General features: G+C 37.3%; 1 protein-coding gene across 28 annotated transcripts in view; it reads left to right on the top strand.

Annotated features, from left to right (window-relative positions):
* Window positions 1–23,664, top strand: part of SOX5 (SRY-box transcription factor 5) — a 964,448-nt gene that overhangs the window by 237,953 nt on the left and 702,831 nt on the right. For 23 of the 28 annotated variants that reach the window (XM_048216852.2, XM_044385168.3, XM_057303269.1 and 20 more), the window contains one exon: window positions 23,253–23,349. In XM_048216852.2, coding sequence (XP_048072809.1) covers window positions 23,267–23,349 — 83 coding nt within the window. In that variant the 5' untranslated portion in view covers window positions 23,253–23,266. Of the gene's footprint in view, window positions 1–12,927; window positions 14,111–23,252; window positions 23,350–23,664 lie in introns of those variants that run through there. The other 5 variants (XM_057303273.1, XM_057303272.1, XM_026502274.4 and 2 more) reach the window with 3 other exon arrangements.

Here is a 23,664-nt window from a genome sequence, read left to right as displayed (position 1 = left end):
GCTACAAAATTTGCCTGGGAATTATACTTTATACCTTCCTCTTTAGTGTGTGTGTGTGTGTGTGTGTGTGTGTGTGTGTGTGTATAGTGGCCTTTCTCTAATAATATTAGCCATAAAAACAGCCTCTTTTGTAAGCCTTGTTTTGTATTATGTATGGTCTTTCGTTTGGCCCCCCCGGCTCATAGAGAATCTTGGTGTACTTTTAGATTTGGTGCAATTTTTTTGAGTGTGTTGTTTTTAGAAAATTAGGTTTTTGTTGTTGTTACTGTTGTTGTTTTCCCCCCATAACTAATGTGAAGTCAGCAATTTCATTTTCCCCACTCAGAGCTGTTGTCATCAGCTGTCCCTATATAATGGCTTTTGATATGTCCCATTGTGACACATTGGACCCTGTCCCTAGTTAATCACTCATTTTAGGAGACTGATTCTGGGCAACAATGGTTGTATTCTCTCTTCACTTTCAGTGTTAAAATCCTTGGCAGTTCATTTTTCTCTACCATTTTTTGTGGGCTGCAACTTAAACACCCAGCCACACCGAAACTCTGAGCAGAGTAAGCAATGCCTCTTTTCTGATTACCCGGCAGGATTTCTCTAAACTGCACCAATGGCTTGGAAACTTGTAATGCTTAGAAAAATTTTCCAAGCTCCACATGACCTTTCCCTATTTTTCTGTTTTAGAACCTACTTTTCCCAAGTTTTTAAAGTAAAAGAAGCAATACCTTGGAGCTCTTTGCAAACATTTTCCAAGTTCTTACTTACAAAGTACCTTAGTACAAACTGTAGTGAGACATACTTTTATAAAACTGTTTTCCATAAGCCTTTGCAGATATATTTAGCAGTCCAGGAAATCAAGATATTTATGAATAAACCTAAAATGATGCTAAATTCATATAAATACACACGTATTATTTTGTCATATTTTCTTTTAAACAAACCTTAAGGAGATACATATGTAGGAGTGTGTGTGTGTGTGAGAGAGAGAGAGAGAGAGAGAGAAGGAGGGAGGTGGAGAAAACAGGATTGCATACATATAATATAGAAATACCTACTTTATTTATTTATTTATTTTTTTAAAGATTTTATTTATTTATTTGACAGAGATAGAGACAGCCAGCGAGAGAGGGAACACAAGCAGGGGGAGTGGGAGAGGAAGAAGCAGGCTCATAGCGGAGGAGCCTGATGTGGGGCTTGATCCCACAACACCGGGATCACGCCCTGAGCCGAAGGCAGACACTTAACCGCTGTGCCACCCAGGCGCCCCAGAAATACCTACTTTAAGGTTATTTTGTAACATCTCTGAATCCTCTTGCGTCTGAGTGGAACCATGCCAAAATAATGAGAACTTTCACCAGTTGGATTTTCGTGTTTTATTTTTTGGCTGAAATAATAAAGAGAAACAAAAGATTTATTATGGTGAAGTTTTTATAAACATTTTATAAAGACGTTATGAGTGTGTATTTACATATGTGAATATGATTAATTGTATGTATATAATTTATAACAAAAATTACTCTCGTTTCATCAAAATTGATTTAGTTGATATATATTGCCTTAAGAATAGCACGGAGGAAAAACACTTTTGATGTGTTAAAATTAACTTCGATCACAGTGATTTATCACTGATATCTGCGTTGGTTATTGACGTCATGTAGCCAGAGGCAGGAGAATGCACCTTTTTCCATCCTCCAGCCAGGACTGTGCACGTGTGCGCGTGCTCACTCACACTGGTTTAAAAAATAACAGAAAAAGAATAACTTCAGAAGTAAATGTATCTTGGTCAGAACCAAACATTGTTAGAAGCTGTAACAAGGGACTGAAGAATTTGGAATAGTTTTCTTGCTTTGCTTTATAACAGTATTTTATAAAGTAGCTAATTGTTCTAGCATTGCTGGAAACTTTCTACAAAGCTGTGTCTTGACCCCTGCTCTTTTACTTAATTGTGAAGATGTGGAAAGTGCGTAATTCATCGTTATGATAAGATACATTTATGATTATATATCATAAGATATAGTCATCATTATCATGAGATATAGTCATGGTTATCATAAGATATATCCACTGAGATTGGTGCTTCCTGCAAATAATGCAGGCACTTAAGGCATTTTGGGCAACTGTTTAAGACAGCTGTCATGGCATTTCAGTACAAAGTGGAATAGGTCTCAGAGAATTAAATTGCCTCTTGAAGTGGAATACTTTTTTCAATAGCTAATATTGGCATTAGACTGTTGGGATCAACAGCGACTTTTTGGATTCATTTGGGGGCAAATTAGGAAGTGGAGATCACAGGTTTCTTGTCTCTGGGTCTTCCACGTGGCCCCGGGTGATAGCAGCTGCTGGCTTCTGGCAGGGAGCACTGGGACAACCTCAGGGTACTGTTAGGAGTCTGGAAACCCTGGAGTTTTGTTACTCCCAGAATTTTGTAGTGTCACTGAAGGAGGAGGAACATTTTCTATGTAAAACTGTACAAGGATCATTTGAAAGGTTGAGGTCAGCATTGTAGGTAAACACAGGTTAAATTTCAGTTACTATGTACACCTATAAAATACATGCAGAGACAACAAGGTAGAGCAAAAAGACATTTAGAAATGAATTCTTGATCTCCCCCAGCATTGCAGTCTTAATGCTCGATTCTCACAACTCGAGATGTGTAGACTATCAGTTACCTAGGAATTTGGGGCTAAATGAATAGGCAATATACTGTTTTTAAGACACCAAATATGAAAGTTGAAGAAAGATGATAGTTTTGGAAGAACTATTACTGGATGGCTTCCTGAAAGAAAAATTTTGTGAGGAGAGACTAACAGAAGGAATAAAAAGTCTCTTGGTTCACAGACTGAAATCCATTATGCTATGGGATCTTCACCACAATTTCAGTGGTCTGTTTTACTGCTCAGTGGGTATGTTACTTAGTGAATATTGGTCTTGTTGCAAGGATAATGTCCTATTTGAGTCCAAAATAGCTCACACATCTCTCTTGTGTTTAGTAATAAATTGCCACTAACCATCAGGTAAAAGTTCATTTTACAAGATTCCAGATGGTGCATTTAACACCATTTTTAAGGCTTCCTGTAACTAGCTAACGTGTATAGTTAATGCAGATATATCTGAATTCCAGTATACTTTAATTCTTATGTAGGGTCTCCCTTCCATCCTTCCTCAGGTTTTTCCCTTTCTGGCATGTTTTTCTATGTTTCTGAACCCAGAAGTTACCACTGGCAGGATTTCAGTCTCAGAATTTCTGTCAACCTTTAAAGATATAACGTTGTGGCTTTTGCAAAAGTTATTTTAAAATGAGTTTTAAATTGTTGATGACAGCAGTGTTTTACTTGGTTCTCGGGTATACCATAAATTCCAGCATTGTTTCTTTCTCACTGAAGTTCATAAGGAAAAGTATGTACTTCTGTGTGTTCCTTCAGGAAAATGCCTCCAGAATTTTATTTATCTTTGAGATTGTCTTGGGAAAATGAAGGGTTGTTATGCCCTCTTTAGTCTTAGCAAATTAAATACTGCATAGCAAGCAGGATAAGAGGTCATAAAATCAAGGGTAGGCAAAGATGATAAGCATCAGAAGAGATAAATTTTTGCCACTAAAGATAAACCCCTGTTTGATACAGAACTTTGGAAGCGCTTAGTTAACCTAGTAGGATACAATGGCATTCACTAGGGATAAATTAGTTTTCTTTTTCTGAAATTAATTTATTACATGAAATCATGGCCATGAGTCAATTGGGAAGGCATATCAAGAAAATCAGAAGTGCTACCACATAAACTGTCTAGTGTTTGTTTATTTTGAATTTATATAGCCTCTTTTCTCTGGAGATTTGAAGATGCTGTGCAGAAAATTTTAAATCTTTTAAACAATGGGCAGTAAGTTGTAAACTGCGAACCCCTGATAGGCTATAATCTCTAAGGGTCTTTAATGTACCCAAATATAAGGACTTGCAGTTACAAAGGGAAAGCACCTAAAATAGGAGATGCTTACCGGGCTGGGTACCAAGAATAAGAGATACTTTGTATAAACCTTATTCTCTCAGGCTTCGGTCTATTTTTTTCGACTTATCCTGACATTTGAAGTTAGGGGTTTAACCTCAAATATGAAGCACTTTGTAAATGGCTAAATTCTCTTTTTACATTATAGAGAAATTGAGAGTCAAAGCTACCCAGGCCAGCCACTGAAATGTGATTTACTCCAGTATTAGTAGTAGGAAAATATTAAAGATAGCACAGGAGGATAAGGACTCATGAGCAACACAAAAGTTAACATTGTACCTTTTTGTGTGAAGCAGTGAAACCTGGGTGAATCAAAGCATTCCCCTCCTGGTATTTTTCTGAGACTTAAATGAAAAAGTACACGTTAAGTACTAGAAATAATGTGTAACACATAGCGACTGCTCTGCTATTAATCCTGTTGCTACTGGTACAACTACAGACTGTGTGAATATATCATTTTTACGTAGCTAATTTTTTTACTTCACTACTCATTTTCATGGAATGAACTTGACACGATTCTTTCGAATATTAAGAATGCACATGCATTTTAATAGACTTGATATTGGAACCGAACTTTGATAATATTCTGCGAGATCTTTTAAAATCCAATTCCTTTTAACTTAAAATTGCCACGATTGAAAAAGTCGGTGTTTTGGAAACAGCCGTGAGGTTTAATGGAGGGTGGTGTGGTCGGCGGCTGCTCATTTGATAGTGAAGCTGTCATCTGAAAGCCATGTGGAAGTGAGAATTTGAAGGAAATAGAGAGTGGAAACAAGCAAGAGCAGGGGCTGTGGGTTAGCCTTTGTGCAGTTCTTTTTCTTAGGAAAATGTGCTGAGCAGTCCCGCACGGTTCCAGACCCACCGATGCTGCGTTTCCACAGTGCCCTCATTCCTGTCTTCCTTGACCTGACCGGAAGCACTGGGGATGCAGTGAAAGTACAACAGACAGTTTTAGAAGAAATCATACCTTCTTGGCTTGTTGAGTCATTCACCTGCTATGAAGAATCCGGTCATTATTTTAAGCTGTTCTGTAGCTTTAGCAATATTTAAGGGAGAGCATGGAGATTTTACCTCTTTTGTTTAATTGATTTAGCCTGTGGTCACTGGTAGTAGTTAATGAAATCCCATTTCCAGGTACCTGTGCTGGGTTGCTTTTTAGCTCATGATGTGTGGAGAAAGGAAAGAACAGTTTGTTTTATTGGAAAGAAAAAAGCCTTTTGAGAATGGGAAGGCGGCAGAAGATAAAGCTCGACACTGATTATTTTGAACAGAAAGACCTGGTGATTTAAAAACCCTAAGTGCTGTCCTCTGAAATATACATCATGTTAGATAAGCCTCCTTGGTAATAAGCATCAGTCACTGTTTGAGATTTTGACCAAATTATAGTTTGGATCCACAATTTTAATTACAAGGAAGAAACTTAAGCAGATGAATAAGAAAGAATATAAACTATATTTTAGTCTCATCTAAGTTAAAACTGTAAAACAATTTGCATAACTACCTTTATGTCTATGACTGTTAAATACAAAAAAAAATATTAATTCAGTGAATTTCCTGGCAGTTGGAGTGACAGGTAAATTGGGGAGTAACAGCAGGGCCGTGTTGGTGTATATGTGTCTGTGTGTCTGTCTCTGTAGGCCCATGTGGAGTGGTTGGGTGTCCAGGTGGCAGAAATTATACTATCTAAGAAATGAAAAGGTTTAGCATTTTTTAAACCACTCTTTCTTAAGATGACAATATCTGATGAGTACAGATTTGCCTTCTAGAGCTGTGAAGTGATAATGCCTTAGTTAGGAAAAGCAATCTAGAGAACATGTTGGTTGCATAGGAGAGTGATTTCATGTTGCTTTTACTGCCTTGTCATTTTACATGGTTGCTACTGTCAGAAAGTTGGATCATCAAAAATCACGATGAGAATGCCACAACTGTTGGTTCTCAAATCTTCAAAAGATATTTTCCTTATTTATCCAGGAGTTTGATATTATATTTAAAGATCCAGGTTATACTTGTACATGACAGCAATGTCAAAGGTGAAGGGAGAGGCTAGCATGAGAAGCACTAGTCCGGGACCTGATTTCTGTAAACCATGTCTTGATCTATTCAGAATTCTTGTGTCCTGACTGAAGACACGGAGTTTTGGAGAGGGGCATTTCGGCGTCAAATAGTCTTAAACGTTGGTGACTTCCCTGATTTATTAGTGGGGAGATCTCACAATCACAGCGTGACCGTTCCTTTTCCCATTAAGTTATTTTGCTGTGTTGCTACTGAAAAGAATCATGAAGAAAGATGAGGCAGGCAAATTTTGACGATCATATCTTAAAGAAATAAAATCAGCCTCCAAAGAGATATTTAAGCTAAATGTCCTGTGATAAAGTTTCTGATAAATGTTTGTTTGGTGTTGGTGAAAGATAGGAAGGTTTTCCAGAACCATCTTAGGATACGTTAGTTCTCAGATTTCTTCTTCCTTTATTTTTGTAAGTGGCTGAGATTTCAAAGATGAGGCATATCCCAAAATAAAGCAACAGGTAAAAGGTTTATGTTTAATGTTCATTAACAAAATCAGCCTGCCTGATGCTATACACAGGTCCTGATTCCTATAGACTGAAGACAGCATATTCGATGTACAACTGAAAAGTACCATATAAACACCAGTATTAATAGTTTCACAGAGCAAAATACCCTTTAGTGAGCACAAATGATGCAAAGAGTTTAGTGCTCACACATTTTCCCTTCAGACTTCTTCAGGCTAGGTACACCATGCACGCAGTTTTACATTTCAGGGTTAGAATATTTGGAGGTATCTGAAGAGCTAGCACATGAATCATTCCTCCACTTAGTTCTCTATGTTGCAACAAAGACTCTGAATAGATAAATGTGCTTAAACCACAGAGAATTGGAGGAAATGTGTTTGTTAGTGGTAGAGGAGGTTACTAAGATCTGGGATCCTCCAGCAATAAAGAGAGTAATTAGTAAGGGAAAAAAAATGCTGCCAATAAAAGAAATAAATAGAAATGTGAGTGTGTCATGTGTGTTATGTGTGTACATACATAATTTCTTTTACTTATAAGTTCATACATACGTATATGTATGCATATAGACACACATGTAGACATATCTACGATTAAATATATCTGTGCTAAACCTTTGGAGGAGATTTATCATTACTAAATGTAAAATCCTGAAAACTTGGGAATGCGTGGCTCTTTCCCATGCTACACTGTGTCAGTGGGATTCCATATTTTACCTTTCGGAGATGTCAGACGCGATGCTGTTTTCTTGAGGAGGAAAGAGCACAGAAAATGCAATGATAGGTCAGTTTCCATGTATTAGATTTCCCTAATTTGACTGTCACCTGCTTCATCCCTCTGCTAGGACTGAACCATGTTGTGTGCAGGAAGTTCACCTTATTTTCAGGGGAACATGGTTGCCTTCAGGAGCATACAGCCACTGAAACAATCTAATCCAACCACAGACAAGGGTTAAAGGGTACTGCTGTTTCCCTCTTAGAGATTTGTTTAGAGACATCAGTAGTGTAGACTGTTTAAAATGGTCGGATACTGTGCATTTTGATAACTCCATTTCTTGTGCCACAAGTGAGATGTAGAAAGTGTGAGAGGAACTCTTAGAGTGTGAGTACTTGCTTGGAGGCGTTCACATTTGCTTATGAAATAGTCCCCTCAGGGCTCAAGAAGCGGAAATGAAAAACCAGAGGGCTTTCTTGAAATGTTTCCATGCTTCCATGAAGAGTGTATTACATTGGATATTAATATTAGTTACTGAGGCAGAAATCAGGCATAGAGAGGAGAAATATGGAAATAACCTTTTCCTGGTGCTGTTTCCTCAGGTTGCTGTTTGAATGTTTAGGAAGAAAACCCCATGAGTTACTGATGAGGCAGCTGTAAACAGGGGAAGTGACAGATGTAATGAAAGTCTCAGGGACTGTCCTAGAAGAGGTCCCAACACTGGTTGTGTGAGCATTATTTACATGAAGATGAACAGATGGATACATTTGATCAAATTCTGTGGGGTCCCTACATCAGAATTCTGTTTAGCATTTTGAAACTGCAGTTTCAAACACATGTATTTCTGATGCTTTTACAGGAGCGACTTCTATATCTTATTTTTTGTAGGGCTTAAGGTTGTCAGAATAATGTTAAAAATGGCACTTTACCATTTATTGTAGCGATTTCTATTCCGTTCCTATTTATTGTTCTGTCATGGTGATTTATTTCACTAGACACTTATAAGACAATCACAAGAAATAAGCTAGAAGTGATAATTTATGCCATTTGGGGAAGAGAAATGTTAAAGAACTTACATACACAACCCAGGTCTAGTAGTGAAGTAGAAGAGTATAATTCAATTTTCAGGAACCAGGATCGATATGCTGTATCAGCAGGGCGGTGGTATTACTCTCCTTGGCTTAAAAAAAAAAAAAAAAAAAAAAAGTAGGATGAAAGTAGAAAGTCAGTACGGTCCGGCTAGTGCCAATTTTGGTTTACAAATGCCTGCCTTCTGGAATATTAATGCATGTCTCTAAAGTACACAGTCCGTGAAGTTTCTTCTCCTTTCCCCCCTTTTTTGGTTCATCATTATTTTAGTATTTATACCACTTCTGAGTCCTCGAGATAGTCATACCTTTCCTCCATCTCTGATGGTGGGCCCAGGGGTATTCGCACAGGATGCTGAAGATTCATTTCGTAGATACAGCCATAGCCTAGTAAGTTTTCAAGAACATTTATAATAGATTTACAGGACATAATAGTTCATGTTAACTGATATAACCGATGGCCAGTGTAACCACCTGAAGTCTGAGGTCACAAAAATGAAAAAAGCTTTGATGAAGACCAGAGCCAGGTCTACCTTGAAGCAAGTGAAGCTTAAGTTCATTCCATGGCTCTGGTTGAGTCTTACTAAGGTGATCGCATGGGGTATGTTTTCATTAAATTTGCCAAAGTGATTAGTATCCTTATCTGTTTATATTGCAGGTTCCCCTCTATCACTTTTCACCCTTACCTGCAGTGCTAGAGTGGCATGGGCATTTGAGGGATCAGGTAAAGGGAGATTAATTTGGAGATACACTGCGTTTAGGTTGAGCGGGATTCATGATGTCATCCACACTCATTTCCGTCTATGGTTATGTGATCAGTAGCTGTGCCGGATGGACGTGGCTACTAGGAATGATCCGCTGCTGCCTCACCTGACTGTGTAGCAGCAAGTTTCTCCTGTGTCACTGGACATTGACGTCATGCAGCTAGTGGAAGAGAAACTGGGTTTGAATGGATAGAACCAGAAGCTAGCCTCTGGAAAAATCTTCCAAATCCCGTATCTCATAAGAAACTTCAGAAAGGTTTTCCAAAATTTGACATGGTCTGAAAATTTTACATTACTTTACCAAAAACACATTGGGAAGATGAAAGGATTTTTTTTTTTTTCTTCTCAACTGTCTCTAACAACAAAGGCAACGATAAAATTCTATCAACTATACCACTGGAAAGATTAAAATATCTTTGTCTTGTATCTCTAAGTCTCCCTAAAAAATTCTCTCTGTGCATAATTCTACTCCATACATAAAATTCTGTCTATGAAATTATGGCTGATATGAATAGGTCATAATTTTGTATTTCTTTAAAGAGGGCATCCTAAATCATGTAAGTTTCGGGCCTTACAAAACTTGTATCCTCCCCTAATGAGGACACATTTTACAACAGTTGGATAAATGCCATGTATCTGATGGTCCTTATACTGGTTTAAAACTGTGATGAATAAGCCATATTTTCAGATCTTTTTTAAATATTGAAAAGCATTTGTCACATGACTAGGGATTTGTTTGAATTAATAGAGTATCCTAAGTGTGATGCTGAGTATTTTTTTTTTTAAATCCCAGTCAAAATTTTATTTGTGCACTTTTCGGTGGTTTGTAATTAACCTCAAGCACTAGTTTCCTTTTTAGTCAAATGCTGTTGAACAAGATCCAGTTTTTTCACTCACTCCTAAAACAATCCCTTGGTTTGATGAGATTGAATAATACTTGATAATATTGATGTCAGTGATTCTGATCCTCGACTGTCATTGATCTTGGTAACCTGTCCCCATAGCTCACATCTGGCTCAGGTAAGGACTGTAAATAACCGTATTTGAAATGCAAGAAACCCTTAGCACTTCTTCTCCTTAGTTCCAAGCCTCATGGGCCCCTTCCACTTGGATTTCTTTAGTTGTCGGCCTATCATGGTGTCTTGCTTAGAACAGGCACTCCCTAAATGTTTATTGATGAACAGTTGTTCTTTTATCTAGCTGTGTGTTCTTGTTACCCCCACCTCCACTAGACCACTGACAGCTACAGGGCATATTCACAGCATATCCATCACCATTTTTCCCCAGCAACCATTGATCATAGTAGTACCTTTCAGATAGTGAGCCTACATGTGCTGGTGGTGGTGTTATGGCCCTAACTAGTCAGCGTCTGGCCAACCAGGAATATTGTGGTAATATTTGCTCTTTGGATAAATACAGTCGCTTTTACCTCCCTTCCCGATTCTGAATGTCTACCGAACCGTATTGAATCTCTATCAAAATCTATATGAATGTACTATACCTGTAACTTAGAAGGTGTTACAACTGGACTCAAATCTTTTTATTGAGCATGATTTTCTTGCATTTCTTGCTTCTGTTTTCTGTTCCTATATGCACACTTTATGTGAATAAGATGAACATTAGCAGATTTATCTACATCTCTTCATTTCTATTCTACAGCAATAGCCCCTTAGAGTAATATCTGAAGTTATAGTAATTTTCTTCATATCAGAGAGTTTCTAACTGTGTTAATGGAAGTTAGACTGGTTGCAGAGACATTCGTGAGAACTACCTATGCTGTAACATTTAAACAATTTATTTGATCTCTCTTTAGCTTACCTGCTCATGTCTTTGGAACATTGATGTTGACCTTGTTGGAACTTTGTCTATAATCATGATAAGTCCTTCAATAAAATCTAATAGAAAATGACATTTAAATTTCCAAGTGATTTATTAACCCTTTGGACACTTGGTGATGTTTTATGCCATTTTAGCAAAGAGATACCCTTATTACACTGTGTTCATATATTATTTCCTTGAATGCCCAATGCCTAGTGACTTCATATTTTAAAAATAATAAAAGAGGAAAAACAACAGCATAAAAAGTAGATACTACTGAGCATTGCCTATGTCCAGATAAAAAGTGAGAAATAATCTTTGAGGACCACAAAAGATAGTGAACATTCATGAGCTATCAGACTGCAGTCCTGTTTTTCAAAGCATCTATGGGACTTTGACCTTGAGTCTAGGCTTCCATTTCCTCACAGATAAAATCAAGAAATGGATTACCCCTACTTCTTCACCTGGCCTACTCCTAACTGTCCTTCAGGATTTGTCTCATTCATTCTTTTGTTTGGGAAACTATTGCTTATTCCTAGGGGAGGCTGGGTGCCTTCTTAGTGCATATTCTGTCAAAACCCTTTAGGCATTCTATTACAGCTGTCTGGTTATTAATTTCTCTGTCTCTCTTTAAATGCCTCTCAGGGGCAGGAGCCATGTCTTTTTGCCACCACCAGGTAGCTCAGAGTGGGAGGCAGAAAAGAAAGGTGATTAAGGACACAAGCTAGGTTCATATCCTAGATCTTGGCTCCAACATTGACTGATTATGTAGACTTGGTCAAATTACTTAATTTAAATAGAGCTTTGTTTCCTTCTGTGGAATGAGGATATCAACGGCTGCCTCATCAGTGTTATTATTAGAATAAACTGAAGTGTTATTTGTTAAGCTCCTAGCAAAGTGCCTGGCATATAGAAAGCACTCAGTTAATGCTATTACTACTATTATTGCTAAAATCAAATACACATTGTATTGTATGATTTTTAAGGTTCTTTTACATATTAGAATTAGATACCTACACTTGGCGGTGGGGGGGGATGTGAGCTTAGGGAACCTGACTCTTTTATATTGGGCTGCAAACATGCCTAACCTTTGCCACTAAGTGAGACATTATCCTTTTACACTGGACCTAAACATACCTACCCTAGTTCTGGAGGAAGACGCTCTCTTTGACTTTCTCTATACAAATATCCTCGAAAAGGTAGTCCCAAAGAAAGGCGGTTGGTGCCTTCACTCGGAAAGAAACACAAGTGACAGAGACTCCCAGGGAATGGTCTCTCAACATGGAAATTTGTATTTCTACAGAATGGATTTGCAACTTTCATCAGATTCCTTAAAGAGATATGTGAACTAAAAAGAGTTTAAGTCTCTAAATCCCTAATTCATTATTCAGAGTGATAACATCCTTGAGAACACCAAAAGGTAAAGAGTAAGGAAGCAGGATACCTCATAGGAGATACCATGTGGCATTTTTGTGATGGAAGGAATTTGCTACCCTAGAATCAGGTCTTTCATTTGACTCTAATTAAGAATGGAACTTGGGGCACATGGCTGGCTCAGTCACTAGAGCATGCAACTCTTGATCTCAGAGTCATGAGTTCAAGCCCCATGTTGGGCATAGAGCTTACTAAAAAAAAAAAAAAAAAAAAAAAAAAAAAAAAGGACTGGAACTCAGTCCAGAGATGGCACCCTGGACCCTGTCCAATTGGAAAGAGTGTTGAGAACTCTGGCTTTAGTGAAGAATGTGAACAGGGTAAGTACAAAAATTGACAGCTTTTTCTGCAAGGAGGACATTACTAATTATTATAATGCTTATTAAAATAGTTTGCCACATACAAAGATAACCATATTCATTTTTAAGATTGGATATGCATTGTTGTGAGTTTTTGGTGTATGCTATACATAACAGGAAAGTCAAAGGTTACTCCCTTAACTCAAATAAATTTCCATTTTCATTTCATATTATCAAAATGTATGCTTCTGACTTTCCCCATTTGCATCACTTTATTTTCAACATTCTTATAAGCAAAGTGTTATAAATACCATGGCAAATTATTTTATGATCCATTTATCTCAGTAATGGTGACCTCTGTCACTTGAACCACTGTTCAATGTGTTGTCAAACAGCAAAGATTAAGGCACAGGGCATTTTGTGGAATTAGTGACTACCCAAGAGCTTATAGCCTTATGCCAAACCAGTCATTAGTACTCAGCAAATGTTACGTTCTGAAAGCATTATTATGATTATGTAACAAAAATAAGAGACAAAACCAGATGGCTTAAATAAAAACACTGCTAATCCAGGGTTTCTCAACCTCAACACTATTTACATTTTGGGCTGGATAATTCTTTGTTGTAGGGAGCTATTCTGTTACCTGGAGGATGTGTAGGAGCGTCCCTGGCCTCTACCCTTTAGATGCCAGTAGTAGCCACTCTACCTCCACTCCCAGGGTCACAATGAAAAATATCTGCAGACAGTGCAGTACAGAATGTTCCCTAGGGGGCAAAATCACCCTCTATTGAGAACCACTGTGCTAGTCCCATTTTAAAAAGTGGCAATATTCAATCAGTGAATGAGAAGGTAAATAGAGAGTATAGCATAAGCCTGATGAATATTCACAGCTTCAGAAGTAAATTTAGGCTTCGGTAGTTTGAGGGATTTCAAAATGACCTCTCTGCCAATGCCTAAAGTACTGCATGTGACCTGTTGCCGAGCACGGCGGACAGGAGAGAAGACCGGACTTGGGTGCTTGCCTTTTTCTGCTGCTTTGTTGTTTTGTGATTTGGGGTCAAGTCCTAATTTGTCTGAGTTTGTTTTTCATCTGTAAGAGAAGGATCATTCCTTATCATAACCTACCTTGGAAAGCTGCTGTGAGAATCAAATCAGATAGTGTAAGTGAAAAAGCCTTGAAAAGGGTAAAGATCTCTATAATTGTTAGGTTAAGAAAAAGTAAAAATCATTTTGTTTTAAGAATTTCTCAAAAATTTGAGAGCATTCCTTTAAATAACCAGAGGAACCCCAGGGCATTGCAAAAAAGGATTCGAGAATCACTTCTTTTGAAGATGCCCTTTAGTCCTGCTTAGCTCACTTTTCTGTGTTCTTGGTTGCCATGTGCTGAGGGGCTGGGACAGAAGGCGCGGTTGAAGGAGTAGTGGAAAGACGTGGCTGACAGCAGAAAGGGAGCAGCACTCAGTGTTCAAAAAGCATAAGTACTTTGTTTATGTTTCCTCAGTAACCAAGGAGTATCTATAAATTAAGTAACTAGAGACTTTAAAAAGGAGAAAATAAAGTGAATATTGTAAATTTGTTGAAAAAGAGATATTGCTGATTTAAGTAAACTTGTATCCGATTTATGATATTATGTGCCTTTTATTAACTAAAAATTCATCGTGAGTTTTTTGTAATAGCTTTATATTTTATATAATAGCTTTATCTTTTTTGGTCAAAAATGAATATCCTTTACCTTATGCTAAACCTTTTTAATAATGCAGAATTGCCACAAACTTTTTCCCCTATTAAATATTTAGTGCTGGCCTTCCTTGCCTGGAATTATATAAAAACATATGCCTGATCTCTGAGAAATAGAATCATTTAGTACCAGATTAGAATGGAACTTAAAAGCTACATGATCTAACGTACTATTTGGTTCAGAACTCCTGTTCTTGGACCTCTGACCGATGGCCCTACAGTCTCTGCTTGATCTCCCTTTCCTCAGTATAGAATGAAGATTTTGCAGATGAGAAAAGCGAAGGCTCCATAAGCTAGGCAGCTGTGTCCAAGATCACTTGGACAGTAAGTAGCAAAGCCAGAAAGTGACCTATTCTGTCTGAATCCAATGCTCTTGCTTAAATCCTAAATCATTTATTTGGCTTTGCTCCAACGAATCCTACTGTTGGACATTTCTTTTTTAAAAAGTTGTTTTTCAAAATGCACTGAAATCTACCTCTCCATAACCCGGCTGAGAAACCAAAACCCCAAAACAGCACCTTGTCCTTTGTATGGACCATGAGACAATATATCCAGTTCACACTTTTCCAAATAGCAACCCTTCCAGTCTCTTCCTGTACTTAATGATAGACACCCCCCCACACACACACTCCTACATCTCTGATCTTTCAATCTGAATATATTCTCTCCTCAGTGTATCTGACTTGGCACACTTGTCATAGCCACTATATTTCTGATTGACCTTTTCTGGATGTTGAGTACTTATGCAGCCCCTTACTTCTAGGATAGAAACCAGTTCTGAACCAATATTTGAAATAATCGTCTTATCCTTGATCATTGGTTTTACCTAACTTTGATTTGGGCACTCTGCACTTACGAACTGTGTTTTCTTTTTTCCACTGCTGCCTCTGGTTCTTTGCTTGCATAGCGATTGCTGCCACTTAAAATTACAAAGTATTGTGAACTTTCTTTAGTCTGAATAGTTTTATAACAAGACTTTATATTCAAGTAGGTTAAAGTGCAGCTTGATTTAAGTCCATCATTTCAATTTTAAGATCTTTTTTATATATTTTAAAATTTCCTCACAGATTAGAGTTCACATTTGGTAAGTATATCTTCATCGAGCTATATGATTACTGCATAATTATTCAAGTGTTTTGGGTAAGTTAAAATCATAAATATTATTTGTATCCCTTCCCATTAATTATTAAGCACATGTCTGTTTCAGAGAAATGTAATCTATATGTTTGATTCATAGTCCCATAATTTTTCAAAGTGTAATTTTGTAAGAGCCATCTAACATCAGTCATTTTTATGGTGTGCATGTGAGTGTGTGAGGGTGCGTGTGTGTGTGTACACACACACATGCATTTGTCTTCATTCCTAACATCAGAAGGTCATGTTTTGTTATGAATAAACAAATGCCTGTATGTTAAACATGTCTTGTCTAAGACATAAACTTGGTTAACTAGTCTCTGCCATCTACCATTGGAAAAATGTATTTTCACGACAGATTGAGCTACCTCCTTAAAATAGCCTAAGCAGATTCCCATGATGTTAGGCAGTGGGTAGAATTTCCAGGAGCAATAGTAGGTCTCTGTTGCTTTCATTGACCCATAGAGTCAGACAAGTCAATAACAGAACAGGATATCATAAGTAATTGACAAAAGATATGGAATACTAATAGCTCGTCTGGTACATGAATACATTATGAATATTACATGTAGGGGCCATACTTCAGGCATGGCACGTATTGGACCAGCATGCTATTGAAAAGGTCCTATGCTTTTGGTAGCTTTGACCTGCTTCAAGGGCACTTTGAATAGAGGATAAATAATGGTTCCGCCAGTAGGTGATAAAAAGTAAAATAAAGTCAGCACCCTGTGTGGTCAGGGGTCCAAGCAAGAAGACGGAACCACAGTGATTATTTTAAAAAGGGGCATGTAATGTTGAAAAATTGTTACACATTTACGATGATAAAGTGTAAAAGCAACCTAGAGTTCAGCAAGAAGTTACTACTACCTTTATGCTGGAGACAAAAACAGGAGGCAGGGTTCCCAAGGCTGCTGGAGGGAGGCTAAAACCATGAGGACCTGTCTAGCAGGCAGTGGAGCCAGGGAGTGATGGGGCTCCTGCCCGAGATACCTGGTAAAACGGAGGAAGAGGGGGAGAACTTCAAACAGCAGAGAGTTGATAGATACTGAAGCTTGGAAACAGTTGATGGGGGTTTGTTTTCCTTGTGTCTCTATATTGAATATGTAAGTGTCTATAATAAAGTGTTTTTTAAAAAGTAAATGAGGTAGAGAGAGAGAGCCCAAGGCACATTAGCTCACGTACACACACTCATGCATACATGCACCCATGAGCATGCGTACCATGGTGTACTCCCCCTTACGTCATGTTCCAATCTGTCCCCATAAGCTGAACTCACCTTGAAGCCAACTGCCAGGGGAGTCTGGGAAGCTTGTTCCACTGAGGTTAGCCCACATCAAGATCAGCAGGCAGGAGACAGGCAAAGAAAGGATCTAAAGCGAAGAGACTGGCAGACCCATACCCAGGACAGGCGAGGCTGTGACTTTTCTCCTGCCGTCCACACAGAGTCCTAGCTAGAACTTCCTGTTACTCACTTTGAGTTATTGAACCCCTCAAATGTGTCCTCTAACTAAACCTAATTTTGTTGCTCTAAGAGTGGGATCAGGACACAGAGTTTGATTATTTGACCCAGCCTCTGCCACATTGAGGCTTTGGATAATGCGATGTCTGTATAACATACCAGTGGAAATCTTTACCTTGCATAGAGAGTAAGGAATTGGGCAAGGAAATGATGATGATTAAAACTTTGGCCTATTACATGGTAATGGTCTTTGGCACACATTTATTGCAGGTATTTGATAATAAGAAAAACCATGCTCAAGTTTTTATATGTTCAGCCATGAAGACTGAAAATTAAAACAAAGCAAAATGGGAGTATACTTGTTATGTAGTTATTAGAATTAACATATAAGATATTACTATCATATTGGGATCTGTACTGATTTTGTGTTAATAAGTGGGTACTTGGTTCTGAAAAATCTCTAAAGAAGGTGGGTTTTAATACTAGAAATAACACTTTTCTAACCAAGAAAACTTTAAAACCTCTTTTAGGGCGTGCTGTATGGTTGCATAGGTAATGCGTTTTCTGAATGGCCCACCTTAGGGGGCATCTATCTCTTACTTACAAAAAACGCACTCAACGTGCTAGCAACAGGCCTGATCTTCCAACTCTGAAATTATCAGGGGGACAGTACTGCGAGGAGGAGTTTCATAGTCTTCTCTAAAGAATTTGACTTTTAGTATCCATATCAGGATTCTAAGAGGCCCCCTTGAAGAATATCTTGGCTCTAAGAGGATAGAGCTACATGTTAACTTTAGATGTTCAGGTTTGCTTATTTGCATTTAAGCCAAGAATATTTCTCTTTACTACTTTCTTATTACTATGTATTCATCCTTTGTATAATACTAAAACTTTTAATTATATAAAGATCAAAATGGGGATCGGAAAGTGTGCTTCTGTCCCCAAATGATTAAGATGATGGCATGTTCTCAGTGTACGTGGCAGTCTTAGCAGTGAAGCTTGCAGGTGCTGGCCTCAGACTGGGTCCCAAGCCCAGAGCTAGCACTGCCGTAAGTAACTGGTCAGGTTTTCTAACCTTTTTATTTGTTCCTCCATGCTATGAAATGTACCAACCTGTCGAAGTTTCTGTGAAGGTCAAGCATAGTGGATCTAAGTGTATGAAGCACTTAAAACAGTGTATAGTAGGGGCGCCTGGGTGGTGCAGCGGTTAAGCGTCTGCCTTCGGCTCAGGGCGTGATCCCGGAGTCCTGGGATCGAGCCCCACATCAGGCTCCTCCGCTGGGAGCCTGCTTCTTCCTCTCCCACTCCCCCTGCTGTGTTCCCTCTCTCGCTGGCTGTCTCTCTCTGTCAAATAAATAAATAAAATCTTAAAAAAAAAAAAAAAGTGTATAGTAGATAGCACTAAAAAAAAATCTCTTATTAAAGTTCATTTTTTTATTAAAAATACCAACATTTTTTGAGTTACCATTTGTTTTCATATTCAAATTAGGTAATACTTATTTTTCTTCCCAGGCTCTCTTACACTTGTTGCCTCTCACCTTATTAGCCCCTTATCTCCCAATCTTGATGTCCTGATACTAGTCTTGAATTGTTCTGAGATAGGATTTTTTCGTTTTGTTTTGTTTTTTGTTTTTTTTATCCTGAACATCTACAGGGCATGTGATGTTTTGATCTCTTGTTTATATATTCCTCATTTATTCCTTTTTCTCATGTTCCTAAAAAATCCTCCTTATTGATCATGTATATTCCCTTTGTCTGAGGAAGATGATGTTAGGAAACAACATAGCACAGTACAGTGGAATTAAGATTTGGCCATGTATCTCTACAGCTCCTCCCAGTTTTAAAATCCTCTGAATCTTTGAAATTGCAAAATCAGAAATTTGAATAGGTGATGCATTTGAAATCACATCGGAACACAGTTTTTCCCATACCCCCTTTTGGGGTGTATGTGTGTATGTGTGTGTTTACTCAACATGTGTATATTTTCCACTTTCCCCATCTGGCATCTGCCTTAGCACCAGCCTCGCTAGCTGTTCTGTGTCAAGAGTACTTTAGCCTTTTCATTATGGAAGAGAAAGAAATGAAATAATATAAAAAAGAAAATCTTTCCACCAACGCCCTCCACCTCACTTTTTGTTTTGTTGTTTCTAAGCAAGTTTCTTGCCATTTACCTTTGCATTTGCATTGCTTATTGATTGGCAATTTTAAAATTGTTTATTGTGCTCTTTTGTTTCACTGTTCAAGAGCTAAAACAAAAGCTACCAGGCCCTTCGAGGTACACATTTGCATGCGGTGAGCGTTGCCCGAGGAAAAAGTAATTGCTAATGCATATTTATGTGGCACAAATTTGCCATTTGTTTATGCATAAAATTATCAATAGTGCAGGGCGGCCCAGCCGTAGAAAATGGTGACCTTTTTAGCTTAATAAATAGAAATCAGCTGTTATTGTGAAGAGATCAGCCATTTATTCTGTGTTGAGGGACATTGCCGGGAAAATGCAGATTGGGGCTGGCAATATCATTAAATGGAAGGCCAATGACCCTTTCGGTAGAGTCTATTATACTTTATCTAATAGGGGATAAATGGCTCTGGTTGGCAATTGGAATAAAGAACAACAGTTTAAAAAAAAATTTCAATCTGTAAATTCATAACTATATGGATTTTAAGCCAGTAAAACGGAACAGGGAATCTCAGGCTGACCTGTTGCTAGAATTGTCTCAAAAAGTATCTGTTTTCAAGTTGCTTTTCCTGTTCATTATTCTCTATTCTGATTTGTACCCATGTTTTTTGTTTTTTGTTTTTCAGGAAAATAGATCTTCCTTTAGTTTTTAGCCTTCTTCTTCCTTTTTTTTTTTTTTTTTTTTTTTTTTTTTTGGCCATAGTTTTATCTTTGCACTGCAGGTATTTTTGTGTTTTTCAGGGTTGCTTTGTATTTGATGTCTTAAAAATACTAAAAGTAGAAGAAGATATCTCTAAATAAATTTACTAGTAGATTGTAAATTGAGGGTTTTTTTTTGTTGTTAAGCTAAACATGTACTTTGTAAGTGATAAGAAGGGCATTTGAAGCAAGTATGTGGGTCCTTTGCATTAAAGACTATTCTGTAAATATAAAATCTTCCCATCAGTATGTATATATATTTTCTTAATACATTAAAAAAAACAACAACAGATAGTTATGTATCTTTTTTGGTTGTTTTCCTGCTGCATCTGATAGAGGAAATGCCCTGGGTCTCACCAGAGCTGGTCTAGGACTGTGGTTTAACATGGTGTAATCTCACACTATGTTTACTTGGCTAATACCTCTTTGGTATATTATGAGCATTTCTGCCTTTCAGGATTTTTTATCTAGTTTTTTCAGTCATTATAGAATTCACTATTAAATGGAAGTTATATTTGTTTTTTTTTTTCAATATTATATAATATTTGATGCACTCAAAATTTTTTGTCAGTTACGAAACATGGTAGTGGAACAGATCTGCACACCCACCTCAGAGCGTGGAAAGCTCTAGGAAGTGACCTGCACGCTCCTGCCTGATTGTGTTTCTTAACACAAGCGCGCCCCACCAGGTTTAAAGTTTCTACAATAGCAGGTTTGCAGCCACCAATCTTTGCCTCCTGCTGCACTTTAGTATGACAGTGCATTCTGCAGCATGTCACCAGAGTGACTGAGTAACCTTTTACTGGCAGAAATGGGTCTGTTGTTCCTTTTTAAAGTAGAGGGTGTAAATAGGATTCAGACACTAGGGTACATTAGTCCATAAAATGAATATATTTTTTATGTCATTTATAAGGTATTGATTTTAGGTCCATTAGATTCACAGTCCCTAGTGGGAGAAAAAACAATGATTTAATGGGTAGGTTGGAATTCCAGAAGGAAGCACCGCAGCGGTGATTAACCCTTTCTTCTTCGACTCCCTGCCCCGTTATTTAACATGGTGGAGTAGCTGAGGACTGGGGGGAGAGGGACAGTTTGTCATCGGTCTTCCTTGCCCTTTATGAAGGATCACGAAACAAATTTCAGCTGGATTATTACTGTCTCTGAATGTGATAGAGCAGATCACTCTGGGTTGGTAAGAGTTGCTCCAATTTGTTTTTATAAGGTAGTTTTTAAGTTGATGAATGCATTTTATTTTTACAAAACCTAGAGCATATTTGGAAAGTCTTAGTAATTTACGATACCGTTTAGGGAGATCATAGAATATGAAGGAATAAAGCTTACGTTGTTTTTAAAGAAAAAAATTTATTCTCAACTCTAATAAAGGAGAGTTGTGGTGTTATGCCAGTTATATCCTTTCTTAGGCAAGTTTTAAGTAATATTAGTGAGAAAGGCCATCACAGTAATTTTTTAAATAGGGTGTTTCCTGTTCTACAAATGCATAGAAAATTATTGGTTTACACAAGCCTCTTTTCTGATAAAAGGATGACTGAAATATCATTTCCCTTCTATGTGCAGAGCACTCATAATAATTCTAGTCAATTTATCCCAACTAATGTTACTGCCACCTAAAAGGAATTTTCTCTTAGGCTGCTTTGGCAGTTGCGTTTTCCTTCTTATATATGAAAAAAAATTATAATATAGGTAGGAAATTTTTAAAAATTCTAATTATATTTCCAATCATCTGACATACTGTATGTTATGGTGGAATAAAATTATGCCAACTAAAGTTTGACCTTCTCAAAAATTGACCTGACATAAAGAATATGTTATCAACAAACATTTTTAGAATTTTATATTTTAATTCAAGTTTTTCAAGTTCTGTGACAAAAATGTAAAAATACAGGCTCCCTCTTGTGGGTAAAATTACCACCTGTATATTTCTGTGTTGCCAACATACAGGATATGGCAAAATTTGTTTCATTTTTAAGTAAATTCTGTGTAGTCTTTTTATTTGGTCAGATGTGACATTTCACTTAATTGAAAAAAAGTAGAGTTTGGGGTACTTTTTTAGTAACATTTTTAATGAAAAGAAGTTTTTTTTCCTTCTAATTAGCAGACTATGTATAGACAACCTTTATTTTACTGCAGCAGTATAATTTCTGATTTTCAAAATTTTTAATAACTTTTTTTATTTTGGAATACTTTCCAATGGGATAATTAGCAAACTAATGAAATTATGTCGAGCCTTTTTTTTTTTTTTTTTTTTGAGAGAGAGAGAGAAAGAGAGCCGGGGTAGGGGCAGAGGGGGAGTGTGAGAAAGAGAGAGAGGGAGAATCTCAAGCAGGCTCCACACTGAGCACAGAGCCCCATGCAGAACCCCGAGATCATGACCTGAGCTGATATCAAGACTCAGAGGCTTAAGCGACTGAGCCACCCAGGCACCCCAATAATGTGAAGCCTTCGTCATGGTGGCGACTTTTGTATTTCTGTTTATTAGCAAAAGTTCTGATACTGGAATGAAGTAAAATCCCTTCCTACCCATGATGCTTCAGATAGATACCATATGGGAATAAAAATACTCAAATTCCATACATCTTGTCATCAAAATTGAATAATCAATGGCGTAGTAAGAGTGGACACTGAAGCATTACTCAGATCTCCCTGAATTGAACTAATACTGAGAAAATGAGCTGGGACCAAGGCTGTGGCTATACCACCATATATGGGTTCCCTGCTTTCAGAAGTCTGATTCTTAGGAATTTCAGCTGAGTAGCAGAGGCCGTTTCTGTCCAGCCTGGGGAAACGGGTGACCAAGCCAGAGCTTGTATTCACTCATGAAAGTGGCAAGAGCAGTATTTCTGAAGTCGAGCTAGGCAGCACAGTCCTAGAGACATATAGCAAGAAATGTGAATGTAGAGATTGCGGAATGACTCCCACTAAGCAGTTACCATGCTGACCGTTGCTGTTACACGTTTGAATGGAATCAAGAAAAGGAACTGTGAGAACACCTGAAGATCTCTCATAAATCATTCCAAGAACTAAGAATTTATCTTAATGTTGCCTTTCCTAAAGCATCTGCAGGATGTTTACATGAAAATTAGAGAAAATAAACAACTTCTGAGGGGATTAATACATATGCATATATGCATGTAATGTAATTTATATGTGTATATGTTTTTAGATTAATTCTGGTAGCATTAAAGTGTCAAATTAATGCCTCTTTTCCCATAAACAATAACTTTATTATATTTATATATATTTTATGTGCATTTATGTAAATTTACATATAGAAATTTATTTTGAAAACCTTGGAAATAAACTCTGGACATCTCCTGCTTCCTAAAGTTCTCTGTTGATACATTTACTAAAATGGAACAATGCACTGTTAATGGTCCACTTTTATTTTTTCTAGCATTCCTCTTGCTGATGACACAATTCCTGTGTGAATCTGTTTACAAGATTCTGAAAGCTGAACAGAGAATTTTGGCACTGCACTGGGTAGGAAAAAGGTATATTCATAAAATACATAATACACACCTTTGTAAAATCGATTACTATATTTGCTGCTTTACAAAAATGAAAGTTTATATGCCTTTTCTTATTTTTAATTTATAAGTTAAATATATAACATGCATATTAAACTATAGTACATATAGTCTTTTATATTCAGATGACAACTGGATTTGTAATTATAATTTGAAAACTCATTATAAAGGTAATGTCTCTAAACTGGCAGATGATAGCAACATTTCTTTTATTTTCGTTTTCTTAATGAGATACACTTCTCTTGAAGTTTTAGAAGCTTTTTTTCTCTAATGAAAAAT

Source organism: Ursus arctos, unplaced genomic scaffold (genome assembly GCF_023065955.2).
Source record: "Ursus arctos isolate Adak ecotype North America unplaced genomic scaffold, UrsArc2.0 scaffold_26, whole genome shotgun sequence".
Classification (NCBI taxonomy): Eukaryota; Metazoa; Chordata; class Mammalia; order Carnivora; family Ursidae; genus Ursus; species Ursus arctos.
This window is presented reverse-complemented; position numbering and strand designations above follow the sequence as displayed.